The sequence below is a fragment of the Heterodontus francisci genome, chromosome 18, assembly GCF_036365525.1.
Source record: "Heterodontus francisci isolate sHetFra1 chromosome 18, sHetFra1.hap1, whole genome shotgun sequence".
In the NCBI taxonomy this organism is placed as follows: Eukaryota; Metazoa; Chordata; class Chondrichthyes; order Heterodontiformes; family Heterodontidae; genus Heterodontus; species Heterodontus francisci.
This window is the reverse complement of record NC_090388.1, coordinates 77,770,248-77,796,748: the sequence shown is the minus strand read 5'-3', so window position 1 is coordinate 77,796,748 and position 26,501 is coordinate 77,770,248. Positions and strand designations below refer to the sequence as shown.

Genomic DNA, 26,501 nt, shown 5'->3' with positions numbered 1-26,501 from the left:
ACGTTTCGGGTCAGTGACCCTTCTTCGGAACTGACAAATATTAGAAAAGTCACAGATTATAAACAAGTGAGGTGGGGGTTGGGCAAGAGATAACAAAGGAGAAGGTGCAGATTGGACCAGGCCACATAGCTGACCAGAGTCATCCTGGTTTTGTGAAAGGGAAATTATGTTTAACCAATTTATTGCAGTTCTTTGAGGGAGTTACATGTGCTGTGGATAAAGGGGACCGGTGGATGTATTGTACTTAGATTTCCAGAAGGCATTTGATAAGGTGCCACATCAAAGGTTATTGCAGAAAATAAAAGCTCATGGTGTAAGGGGTAATATATTGGCATGGATAGGAGATTGGTTAGCTAACAGGAAAGAGAGTAGCATAAATGGGTCATTTTCTGGTTGGCAAGATGTAACGGGTACTGTGTTACAGGGATCTGTGCTGGGGCCTCAACCTTTTACAATTTATATAAATGACTTAGAAGAAGGGACCAAAGGTATGGTTGCTAAATTTCCAATGACCCAAAGATAGGTAGGAAAGTAACTTGTGAAGAGGACATAAGGAGGCTACAAAGGGATATAGATAGGTTAAGTGAGGGGCAAAGACCTGGCAAATGGAGTTTAATGTGGGAAAGTGGGAAATTGTCCACTTTGGCAGGAAGAATAAAAAAGAAGCATATTATCTAAATGGTGAGAGATTGCAGAACTCTGAGATGCGGAGGGATCTGGGTATCCTAGTGCATGAATCGCAAAAGGTTAGGATTCAGGTACAGCACGTAATTAGGAAAGCTATTAGAATGTTATTGTTTATCACGAGACGAATTGAATACAAAAATAGGGAGATTGTGCATCAGCTGTACAGGATATTGGTGAGACCACATGTGGAGTACAGTGTACAGAACTGGTCTCCTTATTTAAGGAAGGATATAAACGCGCTGGAGGCAGTACAGAGAGGGTTTACTAGACTGATACCTGGAATGGGTGGGCTGTCTTATGAAGAAAGATTGGACAGGCTAGGCATGTATCCGCTTGAATTTAGAAGAGTAAGAGGTGACTTGATTGAAACATATAAGATCCTGAGGGGTCTTGACAGGGTGGATGTGGAAAGGATGTTTCCCCTTGTGGGAGAATCTCAAACTAGGTGGCCTTGTTTAAAAATAAGACAGTGATGAGGAGAAATATTTTCTCTCAGAGGGTTGTGAGTCTTTGGAATTCTCTTCCTGAAAAGGCAGTGGAAACAGAGTCTTTGAATATATTTAAGGCAGAGGTAGATAGATTCTTGATAAGCAAGGGGGTGGAAGGTTATCGGGGGTAGGTGGAAATGTGGAGTAATCAGTTCAGCTATGAACTTATTGAATGGCAGAGCAGGGTTGAGTGGCCTACTCCTACTTCTAATTCATATGTTCGTATGTCTTTTGTTTCTAGCACTGTAGAGAAGAATGATAGGAGAAAACCTGTTTGTTCAATTTTCCTCAGTTTTAGAGGGAATTTTTCCAAATCTCACATTTAATCTGATTGTTCAGAATCTGGGACGAGGCCCCAATTTCTTACGGACAGGTAGTAAGTGATGTGGGTGGCTTCCACTTTTCATCTTCCAACTGACTGCATTCGTGTTTTGTTAAAAATGTCGCATTAGTCCCTGAGTGTTTTTTAGGGTCAAATAAACAGACAAATGACAGGTTTTCTCATAGGCTTAAAAAAATTATTCATTTTAAACAATTCTCAAAATGGTTACAACCTTCACACACATTTGCATACACAAGAATAGATAGAGAGAAAAGGGCAGGATGCAATTAAAGGCCAAGGTGGTTTGCAGAATACTGTTGAATCTTCTCGGGAGGAAAGTTTTTTTAAAGATGCAGGCCTGGATCTTTGCAGTCTTGAACTTGCTGAGGTGTTGTAGAGTTCTAGTGGTTAAAACACAACCCAAAATTGGTGGTGTGACCATGGTTTACCTTCACTTTTTAAAAAATTCTTTCTTGGGATGTGGGCTTCACTGGCATGGCCAGCATTTGTTGCCCATCCCTAATTGCTCTTGATCTGAGTGGCTTGCTAGGCCATTTCAGAGGGCAGTTAAGAGTCAACCACATTGCTTGGGTCTGGAGTCACATGTAGGTCAGACCAGGTAAGGACAGCAGATTCCCTTCCTTAAAGGACCTTTGTGAGCCAGATGGGTTTTTACGACAATCGATGATAGTTTCATGGCCCTATTATTGAGACTAGTTTTCAATTTCAGATTTTAATTAAATTGAATTTAAATTCCATCATCTGCCATGGTGGGATTTGAACCCATGTCCCCAGGGCATTAGCCCAGGCCTCTGGAGTACTAGTCCGGTGACATTACCACTGCACCACTGTCTCCCCCTAAATGATGGAGAGTCTCACTACAGTTTCTCAGCTGTAGTGGTTGTTCAGCTCCTGTTCAGCAGGGTTCTTCTGCTTAGCTTGATCTCTCTCATAGCCTTTGACCAGAAGCTGGCTTTCTGTGGTCTTGGCTTGATCTCTCTCTCTCTCTCTTTCTCTCTCTCTCTCTCTGCAGCCACCCAACCAGAGGGTTACCTTTTACGATATAAATCCAGCACAATTGAGTCTCTGTCGGATGTCATGGGACCCTCTCCCCTGGTGTGTTCACACAATGGACCATGGATATCTATTATAAAATCAAAATACCCCAGAAGTTGTAAATCTGAAATAAAAATAGAAATTGCTGGAAATACTCAGCAGTTCAGGCAGCATATGTGGAGAGAGAAACAGAGTTAACGTTTCAGGTCTGTGACTTTTCATCAGAACTGGCAAAGGTTAGAAAAGAATTAAGTTTTAAGTAAGTGAAGGGGGTTGGGGTTTGTTGGGGAAGAGAACAAAAGGGAAGGTGTGTGATAGGGCAGAGGGCGGAGAGATAAAAAAGCAAAGCTATCATGCGACAAAGGCAAAGAGCGTGTTAATGCTTGTGGTGAAAGACAAAGCATTCGTTCAGAGAGTTAATGGCAGAGTAATGAGCAGCTCTTTCCACATGAAAAAACAGGCACATGGTTAAAAAATAAAATAAAATAATAAAAATATATAGAAAAATATTTTTAAAAGTGTCAGTCATGCTCTGAAATTGTTGAACTCAAGGTTGAGTCTGCAAGGCTGTAGAGTGTCTAATTTTCCTAGTGTAGAGGCGACCGCATTGTGAGCAGTGAATACAGTATACTAAATTGAAGGAAGTACAAGTAAATCGCTGCTTCACCTGAAAGGAGTATTTGGGGCCTTGGATGGTAAGGAGAGAGGAGGTAAAAGGGCAGGTATTACACCTCCTGCGATTGCTTGGGAAGGGGTAGGGGTGATGGAGGAGTGGACCAGGGTGTCGTGGAGGGAATGATCCCTTCGGAATGCTGACAAGAGAAGGGAAGGGAAAATATGTTTGGTGGTGGCATCACGCTGGCAGTGGCGAAAATGCTTTGTCTTTCACCACAAGCATTAACATGCTCTTTGCCTTTGTTCCATGACAGCTTTGTTATTTAATCTCTTCTGCCTTATCACACACCTCCCATTTTGTTCTCTTCCCCACCAACACCGCCCCCCCTGTCCCTCACTTTCACTTGCTTAAAACCTAATTCATTGCTAACCTTTGCCAGTTCTGATGAAAGGTCACAGACCTGAAGCATTCACTCTGCTTCTGTCTCCACAGATGCTGCCTCACCTGCTGAGTATTTCCAGTACTCTCCATTTTTATTTCATGGCTATCTATTGATGTCTGAATGGGGACCATTCTGTTATAATGGTGCTACTTCACCCCTATTCATTTTGGTTTGGGCTGTGAGTCAGTCTGTCTCCAGAACCTTTTGTTAGTTCATTCATGTAGGTGGGAGTCATCAATATACAATGGTGCTCCTTTCAATTTCAATGGATTCTCCCCAATGCTATTTCAAACGAGGTTAATGAGTTTCATCCTCAACAGACGGAGGTGTGTATTTCTAGTACGTGGTGTGGGCGGAGGGGGGTGGTGGTTGGTGTGGCAGGGCCACATGACTGCTACTCCGTTTTGTCTGTGGTACTCGTGTGCATGTTCTTGTAGTTCAGTTGAACAGTTGACTTTTTATTTTCATAATTCCTCCAAGTCATCGTTTATTTCATCATGGCTCCTTCTGAGCATCACAAAACCCATTAACATCTGGCGAGTGTTGGGGAAGGTGGGTTTGCATTACAGGTGTAGACCCTTTACAGTTCTGGCCTGGCATGGAACCCAGACTTTGGGTGAAGGATTGTGAGTCTTGTCTCTTTTTCAGGTATAGTCAAGCTTGCTGTGTGTTTCAGTCAGTTTTACAGGTTTACAGACCTCTATTTTTATTTAATATTTTTCAGTTGCTTCACTGAGGTCTCTGCCTGTTACTACTTCTTTCCAGCTTTTTAAATTTAAAAAAACCCTTCTTGGTATCCTGCACGTTATCTCTTGCCCATGTTCACTCACATCCTTTAAAGGGTTCCCTTAGATAACAGTTCTGGTGAATAGTTACACACTAAATGTTAACCTGTCTTTTCTCTTTATAGGTCCAGGTGGATCTGGTCATAGCTTAAAAGGAGTCCATTGTACTTCACATTTCTCTATAAATCAGCAGTTCTGCATAACTAATGTTATCTGGCACCCTGCCTGGTTATACACCCTATCCCACTCCCAGTGCTAAACTGACTCCTCCTTTGTGTGTGTTCTTGGCTGCAACTCCAGGATTCTGTTGATCTTTGGTACTGACCTACAAAAGTGCCAGTGAATGATATCAAGCTGTGAGTTAGTAAATGTCTTCACTCTCCTCCTTCAGGTTCAGAGAGCTTTGAGACAGAAATCCGAAATTGAACACCACCGTAACAAGATCAGACTGCGAGCCAAAAGGAAAGGACACTATGACTTCCCCATCATGGATGAGGTCGATACCATCGATACCAAGGAACGGCGCAGAGCCTACCGGAGGGCACAGGTGCACATTGATAGGATCCTCGATCCCAGTGTTGATGGTCCATCTGTCCTTGTGGAACCAAGGAAAAGGTGGGCATAAAATATCTCTGGAAGCATCACCTGGTCATTTGAGATATTTCCTTGCGATGGAACCCTTTGTGAATAAAAATGTAGCAAGTTGCATTCTAAAACAGCATCACTTTGAGCAAGTTAGTCTTTTGAAATCAGGAATAAAGTTACCAGTTATAGATCTAGGAACAAACTGTTGACCAGTATCGTTGCACCTATATTTTGATGGCACTAATTAAGTTTACTCAGCAGCTACCATCATACTCAAATTTGCATCATGAAATACTTATGAATATGTATATATTAAATATGATGTGATATTCAAGATATAAAATAATACATTAATTATTTTACAAAATATTAGATAATTTCCAATAAGACTTAATCCCCTCTTCACTCTAGCTATCGCACCAAAAGGTCTCCGCGACAGAGACGGAGGCACCAGGTCAACGGCAGCATCATGGATGCAGAAAAAGATAGGCTGATAACTACAGACAGTGATGGAACATACAAGAAGCCACCTGGAGTGAACAATGCGGCCTACGTTGTAAGTATGGAAGAACCATGATTATATCTGCCTTGTGCTTTACTGCCTTAAAGTTACCTACTTTTCCCTCTCCCCTCTGTTGAAGTCCATGCATCATGTCCAGGTGAGAGAACAGACAAGCTATTGGCTCCAAGGTTGTTGTATTGCCCCTCCTATGAGCTACATTTCTTCCCACCTTTAGAGGCCTCCTCAAAGCACATCTCTGACAAGTCTTTCACCACCTCCCTCATTCTCTCGTTTCCTATTCATGGTTCTCTCTTCCTCCTTTGTGAAGCACCGTGATAGAGTCATAGAGAGATACAGCACTAAAACAGGCCCTTCGGCCCACCGAGTCTGTGCCGACCAACAACCACCCATTTATACTAATCCTACGTTAATCCCATATTCCCTATCACATCCCCACCATTCACCTACCACCTACCTACACTAGGGGCAATTTACAATGGCCAATTTACCTATCAACCTGCTAGTCTTTGGTTGTGGGAGGAAATCGGTGCACCCGGCGGAAACCCACACGGTCACAGGGAGAACTTGCAAACTCCGCACAGGCAGTACCCAGAACCGAACCCAGGTCTCTGGAGCTGTGAGGCTGCGATGCTAACCACTGCGCCACTGTGCCAGATGTTTTGCTTTGTGTTACGGAAGTGCCTCTGTTTTGTTAAAACATTTTTAAGGCTTCATTTTTGAAAGATTGAAGAAATAGTTGTTTGGTAGTACAGAACTTAAGTATTGCTGAAAATAGAGACATGTTGTCAAAGCTTTTCGTCTTGCACTCGTCAGGACAATCCACAAGAATACCAATGTAAGGGAAAATAATGACTTTATACTGTATGAGAAGAGAGTGCTGATTGGTTGGCAAGTGAACTCTGATTGGTAGAGGTGTTGCCATGGAGAATGCACCAGTTTATAGTGACTGACAGTTAACTGCCAAGCTTTGTTTGAAATTTAAGCCAGGAGCTTGACTCTGATTGACTCTGAGGAATGAATCAGTGATTGGCTGTCACTTACTTTGTTTGGCTGTAACAGGCACAATGTTTGTACATGTTCTTTCTGTCTGCAAAGAACAGGGCCCAGTGTATTAATATATGTCGCTTCCAGTACGTGCAAGTGTACCACACTGCGAGACCTACTGACAATTTTAAATTGGTTGTCAGTGTAATTCCCAGCACACAGGATTATTTAGCAAATGTTGTCCAATCACCTATATACCTAGCATCGCACTGGCGTTGAAATTCATTTTTCACATTACCCATTTGTGTGATAGGCAGGACGTCTTTTTGGTTCAATGGCAGCATTCTGTTAGTGGCAAGCACCACACATGCAGCTACTGCAGAATAGTAGCACGAAACGGCAAGCTTCACCTGTTGCTCAAATTTTTGGGATACATTACCCTTCCAGGGTAATTTGAGGTAGACTGGGCACTTTTCAGGGCCAAAAATGATGGCCTTAGGCCCATTCATAAGTTTGCACGATATACAGAGAAAAACGATCTGATCAGGGTAGCCATTGTCAGACAGAATGTCTTTGATTCGCCCAATTTCAGCATCAAGCTTGCATGGTGAATAAATGGCTCAGGCCCTATTTACAAGGTTGCCGATAAGGCCAATCTTACAGCTCGTGGAACTGTAAGAATCCCAATGCGTGTATTGACCAGTGAAGGTAGGTTTGCGGTAGACTGTGGTAGAGAACCCCTTAGCAGATTTCTCAAATAGTATGTCAAGGAAAGGGAGCTCATTTGATTGCTCCATTTCAGCAGTAAATTTGAGTGCAGGATGGAGCCCATTAAGACATGTAAGGAAATTATTACATGCAGCTGCGGATTCAAATAGAGCAAACATAACATCTACATATCGGAAATATGCAAGAGGTAGGAGGTTCGGTGTCATTCCTTCAAAGACAGGTTTCTCATGGAACCCAACAATGATGTTTGTGAGAGCTGGGCCTAGAGAGGATCCCATGGCAACAACATCTATTTGGGCATACATGGTGTCGTTAAAACTGAACTCAACTGCGCGAGATGCCGAGTTCATAAGTTCAATGAATACTGATTCACACAATGGGTCTAGATCACCATGATCTGCTGCTGCAGTGCAAATATCTATGGATTCCTTAAGTGGTACTTAAAATTCTGCCTGAAGAGGTCCACCTCGACTCCCGATGTCGAGGAGGCCCCGCCACATATTACCGGCGGCGGTGGGACCTCAGTGCGGCAAACCCCTCCCCCCCCCCCCCCGCCACTCAGCGGCGGCACCCCAATTGCCATACGTAAAGCGTCACTTACCTCTCCTGATTATGCCTCCCGCCATCTCTCGCTCCACACTTCCACATTTTACGTTGAACGTCGTCACGTGCCGTCACGTTCATGAACATAAAAGCCGATAGGACATCAGACACAGGAGTACTTGACAGTGAAGGTAAGTCCAGATATGCAGGTTTGTGGATGCTGCATACTTGAAGGGAAGAGGGAGGGGGGAATTACAGGGGTCTGAACTCTGCATACTTGAAGGGAGGGGGTATTACAGAGGTCTGAACTCTGCTTACTTGAAGGGAGGCGGGAGGGGGGGATTACAGGGATCTGAACTCTGAAAGGGAGGGGGATGGGATTACAGGAGTCTCAACTCTGCATACTGGAAGGGAGGGGGGGATGGGATTACAGTGGCCACATCTTCAGACATGTTGGGCGTCACTGCGATTCTGCCCTCACGAAAGATTGTCTGCTCTATGCCATTGATTGCCTCTGTCAGTGAAGGAACAATGGCACTTAAGTCACCCTGTATGTGGGGAGAGTGACAGAAATGGTAGGCATGTGAAGCTTATATGAATGGTGGGCCAATCGATGCAGCTTGTACAATCTTAATGTGGTTATGTGATGCCACTCTTAATGGGAGCTAAGATGGGCCATGCCACATAGCAGCTGCATGAAAGCACCTGATGTACCACTCAACATCAATCTCTGCCCTGTCAGGGGCCTTCAAAGAAGTGAAGGAGCCAAGTTGAATTGCAACTTGGAGATGGGGATGGTTCAGCCTATATTAATTGATCTGCTTCTTGTGAGGATTCATATGCGCCGCAGGCAAAACCAAAAGGTAGTTGTAGCCCACGTAGAGGCCCCCGGTCGTGAGCAGCAGCAGCACCCAAGGAGAGCTCGCCACTACAGATCGCTGCCTGTCTACAGGTCCCGCATGACATACCTGCAGATGTCAGAGCTCCAGTGTCAGAGGCTACTGCGGATGTTGAGAGAGCCGGTGACACATTAAACGATGACCTGCAGCACAGGAGGACATCCTATGCCTGTGGCCCTCAAAGTGACAGCGGCTCTCAATTTTTACGCCTCTGCATCATTTCAGGGGCCCACCGGAGACCTTTGTGGGGTCAGCAGTCAGCAGTGCACCGCTGCATCAGGGAGGTCACTGATGCCCTATTCCGCAGGGTTGGTGACTATATCTGCTTCATGACGGACCCTCAACGCGAGGCCCACAGGGCCATCAGTTTCGGCTCCATCGCAGGATTCCCACAGGTGCAAGGGGTCATAGATTGCACCCATGTGGCCAGCAAGGCTCCCAGTGGGCGACCAGCTGAATACATAAACTGGAAGGGCTTCCACTCAATCAACGTGCAACACGTATGTGATCACTGGAAACAATTCATGCAAATCTGTGCCCGTTTTCCAGGCAGCTGCCATGATGCCTTCATCCTGTGCCAGTCCCAGCTGCCGTTGCTGTTCACTGAAATGGCTCAAATGGAGGGGTGGCTCCTTGGAGACTAGTGCTACCCCTTGCATACATGGCTCCTGACATCAGTGAGACACCCCACTACTGCTGCAGTAGAGAGATACAACGCCCGCCACGGACCTACAAGTGTCACCATTGAGCAGGCGATTGGCATGCTGAAAATGCGATTCCGCTGCCTGGATAGATCGGGTGGTGCCCTGCAGTACAAGCCGGAAAGAATAGCTCGCATTGTTGCTATCTGCTGTGCTCTGTACAACTACGCACTCAATAGGGGGGGGTGGCTTAGCAGGATGAGGAGAGACATGAGCAGGACTCATCCTCGGACGATGAGGATACTGAGGACTTCCAGCAGGAAAGGCATAATATGGGAGGACAGAGAGCATCCAGGCACCGCATGCAGGGCGAGCAGTGAGCTCGGGATGCACGGCAGCGCCTCGTTGTTCAAAGGTTCTCCACCCCATAGGAACCACCGAGAGCCTGCAAGCCACACAGCACCTTCGTACACCTGTTGCGCATCAGTCTGCATCTGCAACACCTTTGCGTCCACCATTACTGGCAGCAGTAGACTGAGCCATTGTCCATGTTACTGCATCCATGGAGACGCACATGAGTGATTCTGGTATGACAATGTTGTAATAGGAGGAGCCACGATTGGTATATGCTGGCCCACTTCATTCAAACAGTAAAAGCAACGCACATGTTAGTCAAGAAGATTTTGATTTTGACCTTTCTGCATTTTTGTGTCACCCATGCAGACCCTTTTGTGTCACGGTGCTTTTTGGAAATGCTTGCGGATGCTCCTATGCAGTGCCACTTCTGCGCTAGCAGCCTAACTGTAGGAAGGCTGCTGATATGATTGCCCTTTGGCTGTGGATGACTTTGGCGGTCATATCTTGTGCGCACGAGGCCTAGAGCGCCCCAGCTGGCTGGGGGAGTGATAGTTCATCCTCTTCCGGCAATCGACCCTTTGATGCCGGATGGCCCCTTGACTACTCAACTCCTCTACCATCTCCAGCCAGGCTGCCTTGGTCAGGATGGAGGGCCTCTTCTTACCATCGCTGGGGAAAAGGACCTCCTGCCTTGCCCGCATAGCCTACAGGAGAATGACCAGTAAGGCTTCGCTGAACTGTGGGGTCACCCTGGAGCACCCCTCTGCCATCCTCGGTTTTTGGTGTCGTCCTTTAAATGCAAAGGTGACTCCACAGTGTAACTGCTCTAACTTCTGGCTGCAAGGTTTTTCTTGCACATGTTTGAAAAGCAATGCAGGACTAGTGAGGAAATCTATGCTGTTGTCATGGTTTTTCATCTATTACGCATCGATACATGTTCACGTACATTTTGCTTCTGCAGCAGCTGATCATAATTATTGATGTAATATTTCTAGTTGGCAATGCAGCTAGAATATGAACATATTTTCCTGGTTCTTTACAAAGTTCATTTAATGGCAGTCACATGTCTTTTCCCATAACAGCAGAGGAATGAATACAGATTCCAAGTAGAACCATAGAAAAATTATGGCACAGAAGGAGGCCATTCAGCCCGTCATGTCCGTGCCGGCCAAAAAAAACTAGCCGCCCAATCTAATCCCACCTTCCAACACATGGTCCATAGCCTTGCCGGTTATAGCATTTCAGGTGCATGTCCAGGTACATTTTAAAAGAATTGAGGGTTTCTGCCTCCACCACCGTTCCTGGCAGTGAATTCCAGACACCCACCACCCCCTGGGTGAAATAGTATTTCCTCATGTCCCCTTTAATTCTTCTACCAGTCACATTAAATCTGTGCCCCCTGATAATTGATCTCTCCGCTAGAGGAAACAGGTCCTTCCTGTCTACTCTATCTAGGCCCCTCATAATTTTGTACACCTCAATTAAATCACCCCTCAGCCGTCTCTGTTCTAAGGAAAACAACCCTAGCGTGTCCATTCTTTCCTCATAGCTGCAACTTTCGAGACCTGGCAACATTCTTATAAATCTCCTCCGTACTCTCTCCAGAGCAATAATGTCCTTTCTGTAGTGTGGTGACCAGAACTGCATGCAATCCTCCAACTGTGGCCTAACTAGCATTTTATACAGTTCCAGCATTACATCTCTGCTTTTGAATGCTATACCTCGGCCAGTAAAGGAAAGCATTCCATATGCCTTCTTCACTATCTATCACTCCTGCCACCTTCAGGGACCTGCGGACATGCACTCCAAGGTCTCTCACTTCTTCTACCCCTCTCAAAATCCTCCCGTTTATTGTGTATTCTCTCGCTTTATTTGCCCTCTCCAAATGCATTACCTCACACTTTTCTGGATTAAATTCCATTTGCCACTTTCCTGCCCACTCAGCCAAACCATTGATATCTTTCTGGAGTCGATGGCTATCCTCTTCAGACCAATTTTTGTCTCATCAGCAAGTTTCCCAATCATGTCTCCCACATTTAAGTCCAAATCATTAATATATACCACAAACAGCAAGGGACCCAACACTGTGCCCTGTGGAACGCCACTGGAAACAGCTTTCCATTCATGCAAACATCCGTCGACTACTACCCTGTGTTTCCTGACCCTGAGCCAATTCTGGATCCAACCTGCCACATTCCCCTGTAACCCATGAGCTTTCGTTTTACTGACCAGTCTGCCATGGGGGACCTTGTCAAATGCCTTACTAAAGTCCAGGTAGACCACATCCGCTGCACTACCCTCATCAATCCTTTTTGTTACTTCCTCACAAAACTCAATTAAGTTAGTAAGACAAGATCTTCCCTTAACAAATTCATGCTGACCATCCCTGATTAATCCGTGCCTTTCTAAGTGGCAGTTTGTCCTGTTCCTCAGAATTGATTCTAACAATTTTCCCATCACCGAGGTCAGACTGACCAGCCTATAATTATTTGGCCTAACCCTCGCACCCTTTTTAAACAATGGTACAACGTTTGCAGACGTCCAGTTGTCTGGTACCTCTCCTGTATCTAGTGAGGATTTGAAGGTGATCCTCAGTGCACCTTTATTTCCACCCTGGCTTCCTTTAACAACCAGTGAACTTGGTCACAGACCTGAAAGTTAACTCTGCTTCTCTCTCCACAGATGTTGCCTGACCTGCTGAGTTTCTCCAGCACTTTTTACTTTGCTGTCAGATTGACAGCAGCCCCACTCTTCAACAGTAAGGTATTTCTTTGACAGCTGTCAGGAAGCAGGTGCTGGGACGCTTTAAATAGGGCTCCAGCAGCTGCTGCACAGCTGATGAAAGGTCCCTCGCTGTGCAGAATGTCCCGCCTCTCCCCACGTAATAAAGGGGGTAGGGCGTCGAAGTGATGCTAATGAGCCCCTGCGCGCAAGATATCGTGGAGATTCGGTGGCGGCTGCTGAGTGTGGGCAGGCCACCGGCTTCAAAGCGTGCCGCCGCGATGTGCAGCGTGCTAATAAAATTCAGCCCAACATGTCTCTATTTTCAGCGATTGAAGAAATGTTAAACTTTGGGATAAAAGCAAAATACTGCGGATGCTGGAAATCTGAAACAAAAACAAGAAATGCTGGAATCACTCAGCAGGTCTGGCAGCATCTGTGGAAAGAGAAGCAGAGTTAACGTTTCGGGTTAGTGACCCTTCTTCGGAACCCCTGTTTTTTTCTGTCTGTTAAAAACTAAAATCTCTTTATTTTTCCAGTTGATCGGTGTATGTGAGTGTGAGGGGCTAAAGTTAAAAAAAAGGAGCTTTAATATTTCAATCTGTGTGTTTATGTTTTATTGCATTACTGGTTAAGACTTGTTTTATAATAAACTGATAATTTTGTTGTTTATTAAAGAAACCTGTTTGGTGTGTTTTATTCTGGGACAAGGGAAAAAATTTTAATATATGTTGTGACCCGTGGAGAAGTGGAACTAGAATAAACAGTGCACTCCTCCCGCCTCGGTCGTAACTTATGTTATAGATGCTGTAGATAAGTTAGTTGCAACCAGTCGTGCTAAGGTTAGCGGAGAGCATCAAAGGATGACTTGCGTCAAGTGTTGTCTCTCTCCATTGCACATCTCTGTTACAGTCCATCTGGGATCTGTAGCTCATCTTATTGGTAGTGTCAGGGGAAAGCGCATGGTCATCTTCTAGGTCATTTTGGAGCTAGAATCCCTATATGCCCATCACATCACACTGCTGTACGACAGCTGCGTTTTATACATCCCTTTGGCTGAAATTTGTGGAATGTTCGTTCTGAAAGATATGTATGCACAGTAATTTTGAATCAAATTTCGGCCTTGGTAAAACGCATCTTCATTTAATATTTTACTCTCGGTGTTCAACACTGCCAAAGCAATTACTTGAAGTGGCTAGCATTCACATATGTTACTCACTGTCTTATCCGATCATTGCTGCCGATTTATACCTATGTGGAGGATGAATGACGGGCACCTATGCCTAAAAATGGATACTTTGGGCAGTTCTGTAGTACATGGGATTGAGTGTCTGTGCTCCCACTGGACTGCCAACCACTCAAACTATTGCCCAAGCGTGGAGGCGTTGACCGCAGTTTCTAGTCAGGCTTACGAGAGAGTGCTTCCACTGGAAAGGAAAACATTCCATTTCAAAGGAACGGAAGCCCAAATTATGCTGTAAAAATTGCACCCAGATTTTCCTGGAACAGACTGTGCCATCTATCCTAGCTGAGGGAATCCAGCTGTGGAGACCAACAAGCGTGTAGGTTAATTTTATCAGTCTTCATTTCGCACCTTGTGGGCTGGATTTTAAGAGCCCACTGTCGCTCCCGGCAGCGAGCTCAAAAAATGGTGGACCGCATGCTGAAGAGCCACCGTGATCTTGTGCGCAGTAGCTCATTTAAATAGCCTGGGCGGCTCGCCCCTCCACAATCACGTGGAGGGGGTGGGCAATCCGTCGCTGGCAATGGCATCAGCTGCCTAGTGTAGGTGCTGGTGCCATTTTTAAAGGGCAGCCAGCCCTGCTGGCAAATTTGAATTTTTAAAATGAACCTTCCCCCCCCCCACCAAAATTTACAAAGTAAAATTGTAATGCCCTTTTCCAACCTCCCCAATAAAAATTACAATAAGTATTTTCCCTTCCCCCACCAAAACACTTGCCTTTGAATTCTGACCTGTCCCCAGCAGACTGCACAAATTTGAAAGTTCACCCCTTCCCACCATCCCTTACACTGATGATGCTTATCTGACCCCGTTTCCCTCCCCACCCCAACACAGTAAAAATCTTAGCTGCTTCCCCCCGCTTCCGGTGTCACACCTGCTTTCCCCAGACCGGGAATTGAAGGTGCAGGAGTGCCGGCCACCGGCCAGAGGTTTCACGGTAAGTTGATTTAAATTCATTCATCTCATTAAATAATTAAATCCAGGTCCAATCGGCCAGCAGCGGGTTGGGGGGGGAGCCTCCACGGAGCCTTGCTGCTGCAGGGAGGATCGGGCCGGGCCCTCCTAACTTGGTGCTCTGTGGCGGGCCTCTGCGGCAACCATCTTCTGGCTCCCCCCCCATGCCCGCCACAGAGCCCGACGTCGTGTGCTTGATAAAATCCAGCCCTATGTTGGCATAATTGCAATCTGGAACTTGCTATGAAATTGATTTCCAATGCAAGCCACTATACCACTCTGAGGTACAACTTGTTGAGGTGCCAGTTCACCTGGCATCACACCATCTTGCAAAATTCCTAAACAGTGAATTGAGCCATATTTGCAAAGCATGCTATGAAATTTGTAACACTCTTTTGTACTTACTTCCTGTGTCCACAGACTTGTAAAAACCGGACATGGGACTCTGAAGGGTTGGACTAAGATGTTTTGAGTTCACCCGCCACAGAAAAGTTAGATGCTGTTTGACTTCATTACGTTCTCCTTTCATTGCCCCAGCTCCACTGACCTAATCTTGATCTGGTTCTGTGTTTTGCAGTCGGACCCTGACCTGCCTCCGGAGCCCAGACCTCACTCTCCGTCACACACACACCCTCCCCCTCCCGCTCCCGCTCCCCCGCCATACATTCCACCTCAGCCATCCATTGAAGAGGCAAGGCAGCAGATGTACTCTCTGCTCGATGATGCATTTGCTTTGGCAGCTCCCGGTAGTCCTGGGAAAGTCCTGTCAGCAGTCTGCCCTGATCAGCCAACCATCAGCGCTCCTTTCAGGGGAACCAGAGTGTCAGCTAACAGCCACTGGACTCCAGTGTATGAACAACCCCAGAATCTCAGCAATCCATACATCACGGTATGTAACATGTAAAGCATTTCACACAGTATCTTCATACATATGTAAACATTTCCATTATGGCACGTACTGCTGAAGTAATTTCAGTTTAAAATTGTTTTTTTCTCATCCTCCAGAATTTTATTTTGGCTTAATTAATTTTCATCCAATATCTTTAAACATTAGGATAATAAAATATAGCTAACAGTGATTAAGCAGCAGTGATCTGAGTAAGATTGCATTTGGCCATATTTGATGTTGTAGAAGCCTGGAACTACCAGGGACTGGATTGAGACTGTCCAGACGCAATTCAAGTGGGATCTTTACATGCAGAGGGGGGCTTCCATTTCATTAGTCTGATAGAATTCAAACCCAAATCCTAGAGCTGAAGGGCCAGTGTCCTAAGTGCATCACTCAGTCCCCAGCTCCACTGTTATTACAACTAGCCTGGTTTGAAATTTTCATTACAAATTTTTGATCACACTTAAGGTTTCTCAAGGATAAGGTAGCCACAACTAGTAAATAATGCAAAGCATTCAGTTTTTCATCCTTTATTTAGCCTTGCATTCCTATCAACTAACAAAAAGTATCTCTATCCTGGTACAAAGGAAGTTCTTCCCACAGGATGCTATTACAGAATAGATAGTTAATGATCCAAGTTTCCATCCATCTGGCTTTTGTTGGTCTTCTCCATCAGCTTCTGACAGAGCTCAACTCTATTCTTAAACAAATTGCTTTCCAAAATGAACAGTTAAATTATGGTTGTAGCACTTGCTTCATTATGTAGAGCCTAGGCACGATGTCCAGGCAAAGTAGGGTTAAGTCGGTCTTCTAGCTGGTGCTGATGTTGCTAATGAAACAGAATGTCACAGATCCAGACAACTACAGGTTTTTTTTCTACCTCTTCAGTTACCATTATGGTCTGAAATGACAGACAGCAACTTGTTTCTGGACCTGAGCCAATACTAATCTTAAAAGGGCCACAAAATATGTTGACTTGTACTTCAATTTCCCATTCAAACCATGCAGGTAGCACCACAAGCTACCATCTGACCACTTGTGGCCATGGGGATTGCAGCACCAGATTAGCTCGCCACACATAACATATTCGGATGGGAAATCACTGGTAAAAGACCCTTGTTATGAAAAAATGACAAACAGTAGTTACAGGGTTTGCACAGAGATTAATTTGTGAGGCTGGGGTAAGAAATGTGCTGTTTGAGGTGTCGTATTGCTGGCACATGTTGAGATTATGATTGATTGCAGGAAATGGAAAGATGATGAGTGGTTTGGAAATGGTAAGGTTTCTTTCGGAGAAAGTGCTCTGTGTTAAGGCCTGGTGAATTTCTCTTGCAGCTGACAAATGAGTTTGCCTTCTCAGCACCATACTCGAGTTGCATTTCGGAAGGCTTTTGCTGCACTTACACCTCTTCAAATGGTACATTGTGGAGAATGCAGAAGCTTTGCTGGATTTTAGTATAGGACATTCCATAAAAACATAAGAACAATAGACCATTTTGCCCCTTGAACCTGCTCTGCCATTCAGTACGATCATAGCTGATCTTCTACCTCAACACCACTTTCTCACTTGCTCCCCATATCCCTTGATTCCCTGAGCGATCAAAAATCTGTCTTGATTCTTGAATATGCTCAACCGTGGAGCATCCACAACCCTCTGGGGTAGTCAGTTCCAAAGTTTCACAACTCTTTGAGTGAAGAAATTTCTTCTCATCTTAGACCTAAATGATCGACCCCTTTCCTGAGGCTGTGCCCATGTGTTCTATATTCCCCAGCCAGGGGAAGCAACCTCTCAGTATCTACCCTGTCGGGCCAGTTCATAATCTTGTGTGTTTCAATGAGATCACCTCTCATTCTCCTAAGCTCCAGAGTATAGGCCCAATTTACACAGCCTCTACCATAGGACAACCCTCTCATCACAGGAACAAATTTAGTGAACCTTTGCTGTACTGCCTCCAAGGCAAGTATATCCTTTCTTAGATATGAAGACCAAAACTTCACATAGTACTCCAGGCATAGCCTCAGCAAAGCTCTATTCAATTGTGCAAGACTTCCTTATTCTTGTACTCCAATCCCCTTGCAATAAAGGCCAGCATGGCAGTTGCCTTCCTAATTGCTTGTTGTAACTGCATGCTATCTTTGTGTTCCTTGTACGAGTAGACCCAAGTCCCTCTAAGTATCAACATTTACAAGTTTCATCTTTTAAGCAATATTCTGTTTTCCTATTCCTACTACCAGAATGAATAACCTCACACTTCCCCAAATCATACTGATCTGCCACCTTGTCCACTAACTTGACCTGTCTAAAACTCTTTGCAGCCTCTTTGTGTCCTCCGCACAGCTTTCATTCCCACCTAACTTTGTATCAGCAAATTTAGATACATTACTCTCGGTCTCTTTATCTAAGTCTCATTAATATAGATTATAAATGGCTGAGTCTCCAGTACTGATCCGTGCAGTACTCCACTAGTTACAGCCTGCCAACTTGAAAATGTCCCATTTAACCCTGCTCTTTGCTTCCTGTCCATTAACCAATCCTCCATCCATTTAAATTAAATGCACCCTTATCTTGCATACTAGCCTTTTGATGGCACCTTATCGGACGCCTTTTTGAAATCCAAGTATGCTACAGCTACTGGTTCCCCTTTATCTACCCTACTAGTTGCATCTTCAAAAAACTCTAATAAATTTGTCAAACATGATTTCCCTTTCATTAAACTCTGTTGACTTTGTCTGATCATACTGTGATTTTCTAAGTGTATTGTTAAGACTTTCTGAATAATAGATACCATCATTTTCTCGATGACTTATGCCAGGCTAACAGATCTGTAGTTCCTTGTTTCCTCTCTCCCTCCTTTCTTGAATAGTGGTGTTACATTTGCTAACTTGCAATCTGCTGGGACCATTCTAGAATTTAGGGAATTTTGGAAAATCATAACCTTCACTGACTCTGCAGCTACCAGTTTCAGAACCGTAGGATGGTTCCACCCCTCCCCCCCCCCACCCCCTCAACTTGCCCACCAAACTTCTTTGAGGTGCCAGAAGCTTGACATCAGCTTGATGAAGGACTGGTGGAGGCGGGGATACACTGTATTTAAACTCGGCTGGTATGGTAGGATACATAAGCCACAGGTGGCAGTGGGTGTCCTTGGTCTTCCAGGAACCAGCTCTCTGATTCTAATTTCCTGCAAATCACGTTGATGTCTTTTCAAATTGGTCTGTTGAACATATTGTCTATATTTATAGTCTTCTATTTTGAAGTAAAAAGGTAGTTTAATGACTAGTGACTGTTAACACAATGTACATCTGAATGATTGTCACATTTGTTGTGGGGGAAATTAGTGACAAACTGATTACAAGTTAAAATGGTTAGGGTGAGAAACCACTGGTGCAGAAAGGTGAGGAAAGACATTCTAAACACAGTCAATTTTCATGCATCATTCATTGGCTTTGAGTTTGCTGTCTTATCTTTGTCTTTGACAGCTGTTACCCAATTTAAAGTGAAAGGTTGGAGGCGAGCAATGAGTGAATATTATGCGTTAAAATCCTGATCTCTCCCTTTTTTGGCTCCCCAGAGGTTTGAAGAATTAGGAATGAACCCACCTTCTGGAGCAGGTCACCTGCACAGGTAAGAAATTAACCAATGCCATTTCAAGTCAGTAGACAACTCTGTATCCTGAACATCAATAACACCCAGATTCAGTACATTCCTGCTGTCTGGAAAGACAACTATTACAATCTTGCTTGAGACAATGAAAGGGTATGAAAGCTGAAATTTATACTGATAATAAAATACTTAGTTGCACAAAAGTCAGGAAGCTAGTTTGGAAAGGGATGAGAAAACGAGTCATGAATCTGTCTTTTGGAATCTCAACATTTTTTATTGGAAAATGTCTCTTAGCCTAATATGTTAAGACATTCGTCAAATAAAAAACTACGAAACAAAAGAATTTATCAACCAGAAAAGTGTCAGAGGTCCCGCAAGGAACACTGGTGTAAAATGCAAGTGACCTCACTTTTGCTCAGACAGATCTTTGTTGGATTCCTCCCTTTGGGTCAGCTGCAAAGCTTTCTGCTTGAGAGAACAGTAGGAAAAGATGGGTCTCTGGAGACTGTCTCATTAAATGGAGGAAAGCAAACTGAAGTCAAGGGTCAATGCTGGGATACTGCTTTTGATGCATATAAATGTCTGGGATATTGGAATATAGGGTAAAATTTCAAAATTTGCTGATGATACCAAACTTGGAGCTGTGGCAAACAATAAGGATGCTACCAGTCGACTGCAACAGGACAAAGATAGGCTAGCAGAATGGGCAGACGAGTGGCAGAAGTGTGAGGGTGATGCATTTTGGCAGAAGGGATAGGGAGAGGCAATATGGACTTAATGACCCAGTTCTAAAGAGTGTGTAGGGACAGAGGACCTTGGCGATTGGTGTGCATAGATCCTTGAAAGTGGTAGGACATGTTAAGAGAGTAATTAGCAAAGCATATGGGATCTTGGGCTTCATAAATAGAGGTATTGAGTACAAAAGCAGGGAAGTTGTGCTGAACTTTTATAAATCTCTGGTTAAGCCACAACTAGAGTATTGTGTTCAGTTCTGGTCATCGCATTTTAGGAAGGATGTGAGGGTGCAGAGGCAATTTACCAGAATGGTTCCAGGAATGAGGGATTTTAGCTACAAGGTTAAGTTTGAGAAGTTGCCGTTATTCTTCTTGAAGCAAAGGAGATTGAGGGGAGATTTGATAGAGCTGTGCAAGATTCTGACAGGTTTAGGTCAGGTAGACTAAAGCTGTTCTGGTTAGCTGATGGTACAATGACTGGAGGTCACAGATTTAAGGTTTTGGGCTAGAGAGGCAAGGGGGATGTGTGGAAGAGCTTTTTTATGCAGTGAGTGATAATGACCTGGAACTCACTGCTTATAAGGGTGGTGGAAGCGGAGATGAAGAATGATTACTAAAGGAAATTGGATGGGCACTTGAGGGAAATAAACTTGCAAGGCTATGAGGATAAAGCAGGGGAATGGGATGGACTAGTTTGCTCTATAGAAAGCTGACATGGACTCAGGGGGCTGAATGGCCTCCTTCTGTGCTGTAATGATTCTGTGAAGACTTTCCAAGATGATATGCTTAATTTTCCCAACAGTGTGTCTTGGCAATCAGCTAAGTGAATGTACTGTGTGTATCCAAATACCATTCAAGTAAGCTGGGCTTTGTCCTTATCAGAAACATGTGTAAAACATTTGAAGTTCTGGAGCTAGGCTAACAGTAGAGAAAATGGCTTCCAACCTCATAGTCCCACAACCCCGGACAGCACGCTTCTACCTCCTTCCCAAAATCCACAAACGGGACTGTCCCGGCAGACCCATTGTGTCAGCCTGCTCCTGCCCCACTGAACTTATTTCTTCCTATCTAGACTCTATCTTTTCTCCGCTGGTCCAGTCTCTTCCCACCTACATCCGTGACTCTTCTGACGCCCTACGTCATTTTGACAATTTCCAGTTTCCTGGTCCCAACCGCCTCCTCTTCACTATGGACGTCCAATCGCTCTACACCTCCATCCCCCACCAGGATGGTTTGAGGGCTCTCCGCTTCTTCCTGGAACAGAGGCCCAACCAGTCCCCATCCACCACCACCCTCCTCCGCCTGGCTGAACTTGTTCTCACATTGAACAACTTCTCCTTCAACTCCACGCACTTCCTTCAAGTAAAAGGTGTCGCTATGGGTACCCGCATGGGTCCTAGTTATGCCTGTCTTTTTGTGGGATATGTCGAGCATTCTTTGTTCCAGTCCTACTCAGGCCCTCTCCCCCAACTCTTTTTCCGGTACATTGATGACTGTATCGGTGCCGTTTCCTGCTCCCGACCCGAACTAGAAAACTTTATCAACTTTGCTTCCAATTTCCACCCTTCTCTCACCTTTACATGGTCCATCTCTGACACTTCCCTTCCCTTCTTCGACTTCTCTGTCTCCATCTCTGGGGATAGGTTGTCTACCAACATCCATTATAAGCCCACCAACTCCCACAGCTACCTCGACTACACTTCTTCACACCCTACCTCCTGTAAGGACTCCATTCCATTCTCCCAGTTTCTCCGTCTCCGACGCATCTGCTCTGATGATGCTACCTTCCATGACGGTGCTTCTGATATGACCTTTTTCCTCAACTGAGGATTTCCCCCCACTGTGGTTGACAGGGCCCTCAACCGTGTCCGACCCATTCCCCGCACCTCTACCCTCACCCCTTCCCCTCCCTCCCAGAACCGTGACAGGGTTCCCCTTGTCCTCACTTTTCATCCCACCAGCCTCCATATCCAAAGGATCATCCTCCGCCATTTTCGCCACCTCCAGCGTGATGCCACTACCAGTCGCATCTTCCCCTCCCTTCCCCTGTCAGCATTCCGAAGGGATCGTTCCCTCCGCGACACCCTGGTCCACTCCTCCATTACCCCCACCACCTCGTCCCCGTCCCAGGGCACCTTCCCCTGCAATCGCAGGAGGTGTAATACCTGCCCATTTACCTCCTCTCTCCTCACTATCCCAGGCCCCAAACACTCCTTTCAGGTGAAGCAGCTATTTACTTGTACTTCTTTCAATGTAGTATACTGTATTCGTTGCTCACAGTGTGGTCTCCTCTACATTGGGGAGACCAAGCGCAGACTGGGTGACCGCTTTGCGGAACATCTCCGCTCAGTCCGCAAGCAGGACCCTGAGCTTCCGGTTGCTTGCCATTTCAACACTCCCCCCTGCTCTCATGCTCACATCTCTGTCCTGGGATTGCTGCAGTGTTCCAGTGAACATCAACGCAAGCTCGAGGAACAGCATCTCATCTATCGATTAGGCACACTACAGCCTGCCGGACTGAACATTGAGTTCAATAATTTCAGAGCATGACAGCCCCCCATTTTACTTTCATTTTTAGTTATTTTTTCTTCCTTGTTTTTACATTCTTTTTTACATTTTTTACAATCTTTTTTTTGCATTTATTTCATTTCATCTTAGTTTGTTCAGTTTGCTTACCCATTGTTTTTTTTTCAGGTTTGCACTTGCTGCTGTTCAATATTCAGTGTATTCACACCTAATCTGTACTAATGCTTTGTCTTTCAACACACCATTAACATATTGTTTGCCTTTGCTGCGTGACCTTTTGGTCAGCTATGTGGCCTGGTCCAATCTACACCTTCTCCTTTGTTATCTCTTGCCCCACCCCCACCTCACTTGCTTATAATCTATGACTTTTCTAATATTTGTCAGTTCCGAAGAAGGGTCACTGACCCGAAACGTTAACTCTGCTTCTCTTTCCACAGATGCTGCCAGACCTGCTGAGTGATTCCAGCATTTCTTGTTTTTATTTCAGATTTCCAGCATCCGCAGTATTTTGCTTTTATTATAGTCGAGAAAATGGAATTGTCAAGGCTGCGACAGGCAGTCTGGCTGGAGACCCAAACTGCTTGGAAAGGCCCTTCCTATTTCTGTTGAAGTGCATTCATTTGCTTGGGCTTGTTATAAGTAACCACTGTTCTTGTTTCCACCTGTTCTATGTTGCTTTGCTGTTTTGCTGAAATTAACTTGCTGAGCACTCCTTAAACCTGGATTCTGTCTGCCAGCTGTGCCTGTTTCCCCAGGGATTTTTCACTATGTGGTGCTTATATACAAGCTCCAGGTGTCCCTCTGGACAACCCTTTGTAGTTGCAGGTTGTGGTTGAGGAGGATTAGCAGAAGTGTGCTGGACAGATGTGTTTGCACTTTAGGCCATCAGTTAGGTCCTGCCTTCTGACACCACCTGTATTTACATGGCCACAAGTTATGTTATTGTCTGCATCTAGGCGACCCAGTACTTGCTTCTGTTCGGTCAGTAGATGGCCCTGCAGCTGTAGTGAATGCAGTAACAACCTAGATCTGTAAAGGAGTGACAACACAGCAGTCAATTAAGTATTGTTCGTGGGTGTTATGGATGTAGCTTCATCCGGATTGGTGGTAATACCTTCCATGCCTACTCTGAGTATTCTCCTGCTGTTGGACACTTCATCAGTAAGGGTAGAAATTTATCAGGTGCCCTGCGATAATACGTAAATGAACTGATTGGGGCACAAAGTTTAGCTCTGCAATGAAGATGTACTCAATGCCTGAAGAACAGCAGGCTGACCCCAATATTGAATATGTTTACAATTTGTTCAACTTCATTTAGCAGAGTGCATATTTTTAACCCAGACACTATTTTCTATTCATTACTTACAAGCTCATTTACAGTCTGAACCACATTTTATATGCAGTATTTCCCTGTTGCAAGGCAAATAGTGAGTGCAAACTGGCAGACTGACGACCAATTCAGTCAAGGAATTTAACGCAGCATTAAGTGGCTCTACATTAACTTTTTATTATCTGATATACTCTCCCTCAGGCTCATGAAAAGAAATGATGCCCAAGTGGAATTTTCCAAATTTTGCTCAACAGTTTATGGCTTCAAATCTCAGATATTTTTGTTCCAAGTTTAATGGCTCAGTGCATTGTAGACTTGTTCAGCAGAAAGGAATATTCTTACTGACCTCTACACCTGAATCCTCTTTACTGCTCCCAACCTACAAAGCACAACAGACTGCTGAGTCTGAACCTTTATTACTCTATCTGTTGGGCTAATTTCTTTTGTTTCCAGAAAATATCACCATTAACAAGCAGTAAATGATGCATTGCCATAGTTTTCAAACTCGTGTTTGCAAGAGATTCCTCAAAATATTGACCCTCTCCCATGTACCTACACCCCCAACTTAATGTCCAAAAGACAACCAATAACAAGGGTCAACAAATGCAGAAAGAAAATCTAGACTATAGCACACTGATAAACTGGGGAAGAATTTCCAACAGGGTTTTCTGAACGCCAGCTGTAACTTTGGCAGAAGATTGCCAGAAACATTGAAGAAATGGTGTAAAACAAGCATGAGTACCAATTTCTACCCCTTCATCTTCTCAACTGCAAAACAGCACTTAACCCCTTTACCTGTCTTTCAAGTCCATGCAATTTACACGGCATCGTAAAATAATGTTTATCAACTGCAACTTATTGCATGGTTTATGAGCTATGAGTCTGGGGTGTCCAATTTGTGCATCAGTGCAAGTAACTATTCAGCACTTAGTTTAAAATCACAATTGTTACTTGAACACACTGTAAAAATTGGAGTTAAAGTGAAGCCCTGGTTTACTGCAAACTGTTTTGTTGGAAAACTTTTTGTAATTTGGAAATATTAAATCTTTCAGTGCAGAATATCATTTAAGAAGTTTGCTTGTAGCATTGCTGAAACTTTGTTCCTGATTCCCATGTTGTCTTTGATCCAGCCACGGCACTGGATATTTGCAGCCTGGAGAGGAAATAAGGCAGGAGCAGTCCCAGCAGGAAGCAATGCACTCAAACAGGCCCATGTATGCTGAGGAATTCCAGACAAGACCCTTAGGACGCAATCCAGGTATGAATGCATAATTGTTGATGACTTCTGAAGCGAGTCAATCACAGTCATTTGCAGTATTCTGTTTCTATAGTCCTTAGTCCTACCGTTACAGTTTATATACAAGTCACATTTGTGTAGGCCAGTTGCATGCAAGTAATACCTCCATAAACCTTATATACATTTAATTCACTTGCAAACCAAGCACGTTTAGTGCTCAACTTCATCTGAGACGTAGTGCATCTGATTTGGATTACCAAATGGTAATCAATGTCTCATTTATTAATAGTTAAATCAAACATGTGAAAGTATCAAAAATAAGAATATCATAACAGAGATCAAACAACATTAAGTTCTGGGCAGTGCTTGCAATTAGGGTGGCAGTGGTTTAGTTGTTTGAAGTTTTCTGACAGCTAGGCAATCTTCAAATAGTTGGGTGGTCTTTGCTGTTTCCTCTTACCCAAGCTCCGAAGACACTTTACATGCCCCATCCTGGCAGGAACCACATACCATATAGAGTAAGGTAGCATAGTGGTTACGTTACTTGGCTGGTAACTGAGATGCCTGGACCACTGATCTGGAGACTTGAGTTCAAATCACACCATGGTAGCTGGGGAATTTACATTCAATTAAATGTGAAATAAAAAGCTGGAATCAGTAATGATGACAATGAAACTACCGGATTGTTGCAAAACCACACCTGGTTCATCAGTGTCCTTTAGCAAATGAAATCTGTCGTCCTGACCCAGTCTGGCCTATATGTAACTCCTGCAACAATGTGGATGACTCTTAACTGCCTTCTGAAATGGCCTAGCAAGCCATTTGGTTGTGTCAAATCACTACGAAAATGTCTTAAGAGTGGGAAAAACAGGTGGACCACTCGACATCAACCCAGGTACTGGACATTACAGAAACACAGCTAGCCCATTCGGCCCTGCAAACTCCTCCTCACCAAAATTTGAGTACTTGTGCCAAAAATGAGAGAGCTGACCCACAGACTAGTCAAGCAACAGCCTGACAGTCATTCTCTGAAACGATGTGCGAGACTCCACAGACAGGACAGACCCACCAGAGATGGCGGCACAGTGGTATACAGTCAGAGGAGAATGGCCTTGGGAGTCTCCAACATCAATGGGAAATATCATGACATCAGGCCAAATATGCGGACGGATTACCTCTTACTGCCCTCCCACAGCTGATGAATTAGTTTCTCTCCATGTTGAACACCACTTGAAGGAAGCACTGAAGGTCGCAAGGGCGTGGAATGTACTCTGGATGGGGTTCTTCAATGCCCATTACCATGAGTGGCTCGGTTGCACTACTGCTGGCTGAGTCCTGAAGGACCTAGCTGCCAGACTGGGCCTGTGGCAAGTGATGAGAGAACCAACATGAGGGAAGAACCTACTTGACCTCGTCCTCGTCAACTGACCTATCACAGATGCAACTATCCATTGGTAGGAGTGACCACCGTACAGTCCATGTGGAGATGAAGTCCCATATCCACGCTGAGGTCACCCTTTGTCATGCATGGCAATATCTCTATGCTGAATGGGATAGATTGAAAACAGATCTAGCAGCTCAGAACTTGACATCCATGAGGTGCATC

The 26,501-nt window shown here is 44.6% G+C and overlaps 1 protein-coding gene across 5 annotated transcripts in view; it reads left to right on the top strand.

Moving 5' to 3' along the window:
- The window catches only part of si:ch211-1e14.1 (UPF0606 protein KIAA1549), a 405,473-nt gene that overhangs the window by 317,540 nt on the left and 61,432 nt on the right, over positions 1-26,501 (top strand). For 4 of the 5 annotated variants that reach the window (XM_068051054.1, XM_068051053.1, XM_068051055.1 and 1 more), the window contains 5 exons: positions 4,788-5,011; positions 5,393-5,537; positions 15,153-15,464; positions 19,037-19,089; positions 24,789-24,916. In XM_068051054.1, the coding sequence (XP_067907155.1) occupies positions 4,788-5,011; positions 5,393-5,537; positions 15,153-15,464; positions 19,037-19,089; positions 24,789-24,916 (862 nt within the window). The remainder of the gene's footprint in view (positions 1-4,787; positions 5,012-5,392; positions 5,538-15,152; positions 15,465-19,036; positions 19,090-24,788; positions 24,917-26,501) is intronic. The other variant, XM_068051057.1, reaches the window with a different exon arrangement.